The 10,000-nt window shown below is 52.3% G+C and overlaps 1 protein-coding gene across 1 annotated transcript in view; it reads left to right on the forward strand.

The window, feature by feature from the left end:
* Positions 1–3,703: 3,703 nt before the first annotated feature.
* Positions 3,704–10,000, forward strand: part of slc9a2 (solute carrier family 9 member 2) — a gene marked incomplete at both ends in the record, with an annotated part of 19,322 nt that continues 13,025 nt past the window's right edge. Inside the window, 5 exons of the mRNA XM_084452056.1 lie at positions 3,704–3,776; positions 4,169–4,393; positions 4,951–5,165; positions 6,484–6,732; positions 9,861–10,000. The exon at positions 9,861–10,000 is cut by the window's right edge and continues 111 nt beyond it. Of these exons, the coding sequence (XP_084308182.1) occupies positions 3,704–3,776; positions 4,169–4,393; positions 4,951–5,165; positions 6,484–6,732; positions 9,861–10,000 (902 nt within the window). The remainder of the gene's footprint in view (positions 3,777–4,168; positions 4,394–4,950; positions 5,166–6,483; positions 6,733–9,860) is intronic.

A 10,000-nucleotide genomic window follows, 5' to 3' on the forward strand; every position in this document is an offset into this window, starting at 1 on the left:
GTGTGTGTGTGTTTGTGTGAGAGAGTGTGTGTGTGTGTGTGAGAGAGAGTGTGTGTGTGTGTTTGTGAGAGAGTGTGTGTGTGTGTGTGTGAGAGAGAGAGTGTGTGTGTGTGTGTGTGAGAGAGAGTGTGTGTGTGTGTTTGTGAGAGAGTGTGTGTGTGTGTGTGTGTGTGAGAGAGAGTGTGTGTGTGTGTGTGTGTGAGAGAGTGTGTGTGTGTGTGTGTGTGTGTGAGAGAGAGTGTGTGTGTGTGTGTGTGTGTGAGAGAGAGTGTGTGTGTGTGAGAGAGAGTGTGTGTGTGTGATGTGTGTGAGAGAGAGTGTGTGTGTGTGTTTGTGAGAGAGTGTGTGTGTGTGTGGGGGGGGGGGGGGCAGTGTGCAGTAGCCTCATTAACGAGGTGACTGGTTTCCCACCTCCTGGGGTTCATATCTAATCAATCAGTTGAATTGATCCAAGGAGCTGAGGGGCGGAGTTAGAATACAGCGCAGCGCGGCTGGTCTGACCAATCACTGTGAGTCAACCCTAACCCTAACCCTGCTGGTCTGACCAATCACTGTGAGTCAAGCCTAACCCTAACCCTGCTGGTCTGACCAATCACTGTGAATCAACCCTAACCCTAACCCTGCTGGTCTGACCAATCACTGTGAGTCAAGCCTGTCATGGCTTCCTACTCTCGTACCTTCTCGTCCTGAGACATGTTCAGGGTTTGGAGCTTCAGTCTTAATTGATAGATACTCAGAGACCAGAATCAAGACCTTGTAGTGATACTAGTACACACTACAAAACTCAATGATGACAATGAACACACACAGCACATGTGTGTGTGTGTGTGTGTGTGTGTGTGTGTCTATCTGAGAATGTCTTAGGACAAGAAAATATATATATATATATATGTTTGTGTGTGTGTGTGTGTGTGTGTACATCTTACCCTGACATACAATGAGGAAGAAATTGACAAATAATCTTGTTGTTACTGTGACTGTGATGATTCTTGGGTGATGACAGACAGACACACACACACACACACACACACACACACACACACACAAAAACACACATACAGAAACACACACACACTCATAATCATGTACAAGAAAGCTTTCAGTCACACACAGTGACCCTTGAGGATCCTGATGCTAACACGGCCATGTAGAGGGAAGGACCATACCGGCCTCTCCTTCAACTACTCCCCCAGTAGAGGGAAGGACCATACCGGCCTCTCCTTCAACTACTCCCCCAGTAGAGGGAAGGACCATACCGGCCTCTCCTTCAACTACTCCCCCAGTAGAGGGAAGGACCATACCGGCCCTCTCCTTCAACTACTCCCCCAGTAGAGGGAAGGACCATACCGGCCTCTCCTTCAACTACTCCCCCAGTAGAGGGAAGGACCATACCGGCCTCTCCTTCAACTACTCACCCAGTAGAGGGAAGGACCATACCGGCCTCTCCTTAAACTACTCACCCAGCTTTTATCACATTAACGCAATCCATTTTCCAAAGCAAAGCTCACGTTAAAAGATACTTTTATTTGCGCGTTTTACTTACATTTCAAAAGTTGAATGTGATGGCTTTAAAACCTATTTTTTAATTGTTCCCTCGTTTCGTTGACAAACTCGCTCCGGTTAGTTTAAAATAATTGCAAATATCTCTGAGCTTTGCTTCGGAAAATGTATTGCAGTAATTTGATATACGTTGGGTGACTAGTTTCAGGAGATCAAACCATATTTAGACCGGTATGGTCCTTTAAGGGCCCAGGGGGTTAAGAGATCTTGCCCTAAGGGTCAACGGATTTCAGCAGTCAGCCTCCATAACACACACACACACACACACACACACACACACAACTGTCCGTGTATAGGATGAAGCTAGAGTTCAATTGAGCCCCCTCCATGACTAAGTGCTATATAGATCGTGCCTGTACATATATGTAATCTAATCCCTGTTATCCATAATTTTGTAAATGCAGTGAGGGACATCTATCTTATATTCAAAACACATAATCTAGCCTATAGCCAAAATAGGTCAGAGATAAGAGAAAATCTTTGCTCCAGGCTGTAGGAGTCATGTAGGCTAGTCTAGTAAACATGTACTGTAGTGATTAATATCATAACAGAGTAGGAAGGGAAGTGCGTCTCAGCCTGTTCTTGGCCTTGCTGGTGCTGCTTGAACAGACTGGCCGTCAACAAACTACCTGCGATCTGCGACGAGAAGCAAGTAGCTGAGGAAAACCCCCCAGTTTTGTAGCTACTGTCATAGAGTTCAGTCTACTGTCAATAACACCGCTTCATAAATCCCAATGAGCGTGATGCTTGGTCAGTAACTAAGATTGCGTCACACAATCTGCTCTCCTGCCGATGCTCACTATGTAAACCCTGCTAGGCAGCATCCTGTTGTCACAATGACAGCCATGAACAAGCAGAACGCATTTTAAAATATTGCGGTTATTTCCTCCTATGGCACCCAGGTCTCCATCCAAACATCTGTGATAAAGAGCATCAGGCTCAGGCCAATGAGCTCTTCTCTCTACTCTAGACCAGCATATAGGCTACAGCCTAGCATCTCTGAGGGCGAATATCACCTAAAATAGCCCACTTGGCTATCGGACAAATTCATTTAGGCCTTTACAAATGTTACACTTACATGATGAGTCGGACAGGATTCCATCGCGAGTATAATCTGCCTACTGCGCGCGCGCGTCTCTTTGATATGGATGCGCATCTCGGCCACCTCTCCGGCTCGTCTGTGTCTGTAATGGTGATGATGAGACTCGCCCTCCTCCCTACCAGCCCGTCACCACGGGGACAGAGCCCGCCCCCTACCAGACCGTCACCACGGGGACAGAGCCCGCCCCCTTCCTCTCTCCCTCCTCCCCTACCAGCCCGTCACCACGGGGACAGAGCCCGCCCCCTACCAGACCCGTCACACACTCCCAGCTCCTCCCCTACCAGACCGTCACCACGGGGACAGAGCCCGCCCCCTTCCTCTCTCCCTCTGGTCTGCAGACAGCCAGTCACGCGAGGACAGCCAGTCACGCGAGGACAGCCAGTCTCGCGAGGGGATGATGTGACGGGGATGATCAGAGGGGCTAAATGAATCAGCCTCCCCCACGGCACGAGCCCGCTGCTGGACAAGACAGCACTTATACTTTCCTTTTTCATGTGGCAATCTTTGGCCGATGATCAAATGATGTTTGATGATAATTTCATTCATGTTTTTTTTTTGTTTCATAAAACGAAACTCATTAACTTGATCTCTACTGCCACCGTGTGGTAGCCCAGCGTTAACACGCGCCCACATCTGCATCCCATCATAGGAGCGCAAAGGCATCAGCCCTCTAGTTTGGATACGATTGGGAAGATTATATGCAAACCAGAGTAGGCCTGGGCTATTTCACTATCTTAGGCTAGGGCTTCAGAGGAGTGACAATTCCTAGTCTATTAGGCTACAATGTGTAGAAATAATGATGTCGCCCAAAGGGTATAGCGCGTAGCAACTACACACTATTTAACTCTCCCTGTCCCGACCGTTAAACCATTGAAACTCGAGCTGCAGCCAGGGGCCGCTAGTCTACAAGCAGCCGAAACCACCTCAGCCAGACTCCCATGCTGCCATGAATACCGAGACACAGGTGGACCGCCCTCCTCTGATTGCGTAGCGGATTAGACCAATCAGAGCCTCGCTCGGGGCCGCGCATCCCCTATCGGAATGAACGTGCACGCGCTGCAGGTAACCGCAGCAGAGGTGAGCTCGAGCCTGAAGAGCACCGGACTGAACCCAGGTATAATAACCCTAACCCAGGTACAGCATAGCGATGCTTTTCTTTATTAATTGAAGAGGTTTCTCACAATTTAATTAGGCCTTTATCAAGTCAGCAATTGAGCCCTTGATGTGTTCTCAGGGTTGGACTTACTAAGCAACGCTGGATGGAATGATTGATTCTTCTCGCTACGAAGGACCTTAATTTCCCCTGAACTTAGTTGTGCTCAGATCACCCATCTAACCCATCTAACCCTAACCCATCTAACCCATCTAACCCATCTAACCCATCTAACCCATCTAACCCATCTAACCCTAACCCATCTAACCCTAACCCATCCACATCCTAACCCGTCATGGAGAGCTCAGCTGTGGGGAAACGGAGGGTGGGTTTCCTTGTCCTTGTCCTTGGAGTGATTCTGCTGTGTTTGCTGCCATGTGGGTCAAACGGGGAAATCCCACCGAACCCGCCCGGTGGAGGAGTCACCATTCTGCCCCCGGTCAAACCGGCGGGGGGGCCTCAGGCGTTCCCCGACGCGGAGAAGGCGAACCTACCGGTGTTCGCGATGGATTACCCCCGAATACAGGTGCCGTTTGAAATCACGCTCTGGGTGCTGCTGGCGTCATTCGCCAAAATCGGTAAGAAGAGAAAACGCAAATACACACACCTGATAAACTATGATAGATAAGAACAACAGAGGCCTGGGATGAGAACAACTCAACATTCGTCTCTCTCTCCCCCCCCCCCCCTCTCTCTCTCTCTCCCCCTCTCTCCCCCCCCCCCCTCTCTCTCTCTCTCCCCCCCCCCTCTCTCTCTCTCTCCCCCCCCCCCTCTCTCTCTCTCCCCCCCCCCCTCTCTCTCTCTCTTCCCCCCCCCCCTCTCTCTCTCTCCCCCCCCCCCTCTCTCTCTCTCCCCCCCTCTCTCCCCCCCCTTCTCTCTCTCCCCCCCCTCTCTCTCCCCCCCTTCTCTCTCTCCCCCTACCCCCCCCCCTCTCTCCCCCCCCCCCTCTCTCTCCCCCCCTCTCTCTCCCCCCCTCTCTCTCTCCCTACCTCTCCCCCCCCTCTCTCTCTCTCTCTCTCTCTCTCTCTCCCCCCCCCCATCTCCCTACCCCCCCCCCCACTCCCTACCTCCCCCCCCCCTCTCCCTACCTCTCCCCCTCTCTCTCTCCCCTCCCCCTCTCTCTCTCTCTCTCCAGGTTTCCATGTGTACCATAAGATCACAGTGTGGGTCCCAGAGTCCTGCCTGCTGATCAGCATCGGGCTGATAGTGGGGGCCATCATGCACTCGGTCCACGAGGAGCCTCCCGCCGTGCTGAGCTCCAACGTGTTCTTCCTCTACATGCTGCCCCCCATCGTGCTGGACTCTGGCTACTTCATGCCCACCAAGCCCTTCTTTGAGAACATCGGCACGGTATGGGACATGCTGGGCATGTGGGGGGGGGGGGTTCTTGGATTAGTCAGGCCTTAGTCTAACCCTTAGTCTAAGTCTAACCCTAACCCTTAGTCTAACCCTAACCCTTAGTCTAACCCTAACCCTTAGTCTCGCGAGCCAGACGAGTCGACTTCCGGCCCAGACTGTCTACTACGTCTGGAATTCAGGTGCTGGAATTCTGTTGAAGGAAGTTGGGGAAAAAACGGGCGGATATCCCGTCAACTTTCCATCGAGAGTAGTAGACAGTCCAGACCGGAAGCCCCGTCCCCTGAGATTCATCTGTGTCAGATCAGTCCTAACGGATTTCAGAAGAGAGACGCGCTTCATCATCTCTCAGGGGCGGTTGGTATCTAGTGAGACGCGGTCGTGAGGGGCGGTTGGTATCTAGTGAGACGCGGTTGTGAGGGGCGGTTGGTATCTAGTGAGACGCAGTCGTGAGGGGCGGTTGGTATCTAGTGAGACGCGGTCGTGAGGGGCGGTTGGTATCTAGTGAGACGCGGTCGTGAGGGGCGGTTGGTATCTAGTGAGACGCGGTCCTGAGGGGCGGTTGGTATCTAGTGAGACGCGGTCGTGAGGGGCGGTTGGTATCTAGTGAGACGCGGTCGTGAGGGGCGGTTGGTATCTAGTGAGACGCGGTCGTGAGGGGCGGTTGGTATCTAGTGAGACGCGGTCGTGAGGGGCGGTTGGTATCTAGTGAGACGCGGTCGTGAGGGGCGGTTGGTATCTAATGAGACGCGGTCGTGAGGGGCGGTTGGTATCTAGTGAGATGCGGTCGTGAGGGGCGGTTGGTATCTAGTGAGACGCGGTCGTGAGGGGCGGTTGGTATCTAATGAGACGCGGTCGTGAGGGGCGGTTGGTATCTAGTGAGACGCGGTCCTGAGGGGCGGTTGGTATCTAGTGAGACGCGGTCGTGAGGGGCGGTTGGTATCTAGTGAGACGCGGTCGTGAGGGGCGGTTGGTATCTAGTGAGACGCGGTCGTGAGGGGCGGTTGGTATCTAGTGAGACGCGGTCGTGAGGGGCGGTTGGTATCTAGTGAACGGGGAGTCGGGGGCGGTTGGTATCTAGTGAGACGCGGTCGTGAGGGGCGGTTGGTATCTAGTGAGACGCAGTCGTGAGGGGCGGTTGGTATCTAATGAGACGCGGTCATGAGGGGCGGTTGGTATCTAGTGAGACGCGGTCCTGAGGGGCGGTTGGTATCTAGTGAACGGGGAGTCGGGGGCACTTCCTCCTCCGGTCTGCCGGGAGGTGCAACGCTAAGCTGTGCGCTTGTTTCGGTTGCGTGTGTGTGCCTGGCAGGTGCTGTGGTTCGCTGTGGTGGGAACCCTGTGGAACAGCATTGGGATCGGCATGTCGCTGTTCGCTGTTTGCCAGATCGAGGCGTTCGACGTGGGGGACATCAACCTGCAGGAGAACCTGCTGTTCGCCTCCATCATCTCGGCCGTGGACCCGGTGGCCGTGCTCAGCGTGTTCGAGGACGTGTCCGTCAACGAGCAGCTCTACATCGTGGTCTTCGGGGAGTGCCTGTTCAACGACGCTGTCACTGTGGTGGGTCCGCGTGCGTGCGTGCGTGTGTGCGTGTGTGTGCGTGTGTGTGTGTGCGTGCGTGTGTGTACGTGTGTGTGTGTGCGTGCGTGTGTGTACGTTTGAGAGAGAGAGAGAGAGATACAGAGTCACGTGAGAGAGTATTGTTTGTGGAACGTTTTTGATATGTAAATGAAATTGTGTGTGTGTGTGTGTTTGTATGTGTGTGTGTGTGTGTGTGTGTGTATAAGAGAGTCATAGGTCCACAGTGAAAGGCTTGTAGCTACATGTTGATGTTAATCTGGACGGTGTAGTTGGCATTCTACTGAACTGTTGCCATAATAAGATACCTCAGCCATAAGACACACACACACACTTTTGACTCAGGCTTGTGGTATTTGCCGTAAACATGGATGTTCTTTGTAATTTCCAGGAGTATAATCCTGAGGGGGTGTGGCTCTGGGAGGGGGCGTGGCTCTGAGAGGGTGTGGCTCTGAGAGGGGGCGTGGCTCCTCTCTGGCAGGTTTTGTGTTCTCTGCCCTGGTCGGTCTCAGGTTTCAGTTGCTTCTGTTCTGGGGAATCTTGCCATTCTCAGGCACCATACACCCAAAAACCTGTTGCTTGTGTGTGTGTGTGTCTGTGTGTGTCTGTGTCTGTCTGTGTGTGTCTGTGTGTCTGTGTGTGTGGTGTCTGTGTGTGTCTGTGTGTATGTGTGTGTGTGTGTGTATGTACTATGTATATGTGTGTGTGTGTGTACTATGTATGTGTGTGTTTGCAAAGATGTCACCAAACCGGTTTGTCCCTCTTGCCTGTGGGTGTGGGGGGAGTCAACACTCATCTGAAAACATGTCTGTCCGTGAGAGAGAGGGCTCTACTCTCTAAGGGAGAGAGAGGGAGAGAGAGGGCTCTACTCTCTAAGGGAGAGAGAGGTTTCTACTCTCTAAGGGAGAGAGAGGGCTCTACTCTCTAAGGGAGAGAGAGGGCTCTACTCTCTAAGGGAGAGAGGGCTCTACTCTCTAAGGGAGAGAGGGCTCTACTCTCTAAGGGAGAGAGGGCTCTACTCTAAGGGAGAGAGAGGGCTCTACTCTCTAAGGGAGAGAGAGGGCTCTACTCTCTAAGGGAGAGAGAGGGCTCTACTCTCTAAGGGAGAGAGAGGGCTCTACTCTCTAAGGGAGAGAGAGGGCTCTACTCTCTAAGGGAGAGAGAGGGCTCTACTCTCTAAGGGGGAGAGAGGGCTCTACTCTCTAAGGGAGAGAGAGGGCTCTACTCTAAGGGAGAGAGAGGGAGAGAGAGGGCTCTACTCTCTAAGGGAGAGAGGGCTCTACTCTCTAAGGGAGAGAGGGCTCTACTCTCTAAGGACAGGGGGCTACTGTATATAGAACCATTTATCCAATAGAACCCTCTGACAAAAGGTAGAACCCTTTTCAGGTCTGTATGATTCCACCGAACCCTTTTCCGGTCAGAGAGACCATTTAGGTTTCCTTACGGAGGTGGAACAGAGTTCTATCTGGATCTGTTCTTGAGAGATACTTTTCATGAACTGTACACAAACACATGCGTTATTTTGATCCACACAGATGGACTTAAATGCAACATTGTCATAAAGAAATAGAGTGGTGTGATCGTCCAAGCGGTTTCCAATGAGAGGTTGAAAATAGGACAGACGGGTGAAGATGTAGAAGAGTTGATGGATTAAAAAGCTGAATGAATGTTGCCTCTGGCCCAAGTTAACCTGACTGTTCCAACGACGCTCTGGAGACGCTCACCTGACTGTTACAGCTGCTCTGGAGACGCTCACCTGACTGTTACAGCTGCTCTGGAGACACTCACCTGACTGTTACAGCTGCTCTGTAGACGCTCACCTGACTGTTACAGCTGCTCTGGAGACGCTCACCTGACTGTTACAGCTGCTCTGGAGACGCTCACCTGACTGTTACAGCTGCTCTGGAGACGCTCACCTGACTGTTACAGCTGCTCTGGAGACGCTCACCTGACTGTTACAGCTGCTCTGGAGACGCTCACCTGACTGTTACAGTGACGCCTGGTTTCTGCTGCACGGCTTTGAGGGAGAAAAATAAGAAAGAAGAGAAGCGAGAACAAATACAGCTGGACCCCTAACTGCACGCACACACACACACACACGCGCACTCACACACACACACTCACACGCACACACGCGCGCACACACACACACACACGCGCGCGCACACTCACACACACACACACACTCATTCTACTCTCACGGTCCTTCTCCTGCTGTGTTCTCCTGGTGGGAGGATTGTTGAGCCCTTTGTTTGTCCACAGTAGTAGAGCTTTGTTTGTAATGTAGACAGGACAAACATTGACCCTGGAGACTGGGCGAGACTGGGCGTGGTGACCTCTGGGATTCAGACTGGAGCTGCCGCTGCCTAACCCTAACCCGCTGCTCTATAGTCTCTGGACTAAGCATGCTGTGTACTGTGCTGTCTAATGCATCATGGTCTCATACTAGCTCACTAGCGGACTGAAGGTCTGTGTTCTTATAATGTCAATGAGACTGACCTGTATGAATAGTTTGAATAGAGAGAAACACAGCCTGATGTCCTCCTGATCACGGGAGCTCACTTTGTTTTGCACGGATCACAAAAGGAACTAGAAGCACACAGATGGGCAACAAGCTACTGAACACGTTTCAGAACGGGAAGGAGCATGGTTCACATGTCAACAAAGACTCAGGAAAAATAAAATGCATATGTGCAAACACATTAGCAGATAGGGCTAAGCATCACAATCAGAACCAGGATACACTCTGTAGACTCTATACAGAGCTATCCCATAGTTAGAGGTCTAGAATCAGGATCTGAATACCCACAGTGGAAATGGCCAGGTCAGCTCTCCCTCTCTCCCTCTCTCTCTCTCTCTCTCCCTCTCTCTCTCCCTCTCTCCAGGTGCTGTACAACATGTTTAACTTTATCTCTCTCCCTCCCTCCCCCCTCCCTCCCTCTCTCTCCCTCCCTCTCTCTCTCCCTCCCTCTCTCTCTCTCTCCCTCTCCCCTCCCTAACCCTAACCCCCAGGTGCTGTACAACATGTTTAACTTTATCTCTCTCTCTCCCTCCCCCCTCCCTCCCTCCCTCCCTCTCTCTCCCTCTCCCCTCCCTACCCTAACCCCCAGGTTCTGTATAACATGTTTAACTTTGTGGCGGAGATGCCGGTGGTGGAGCCCGTGGACGTGTTCCTGGGCGTGGCCAAGTTCTTCGTGGTGGGCCTGGGGGGGATGGGCTTCGGCGTGCTGTTCGGCTTCGTGGCTTCCTT

The sequence above is a fragment of the Borostomias antarcticus genome, assembly GCF_949987555.1.
Source record: "Borostomias antarcticus genome assembly, chromosome: 17".
Classification (NCBI taxonomy): domain Eukaryota; kingdom Metazoa; phylum Chordata; class Actinopteri; order Stomiiformes; family Stomiidae; genus Borostomias; species Borostomias antarcticus.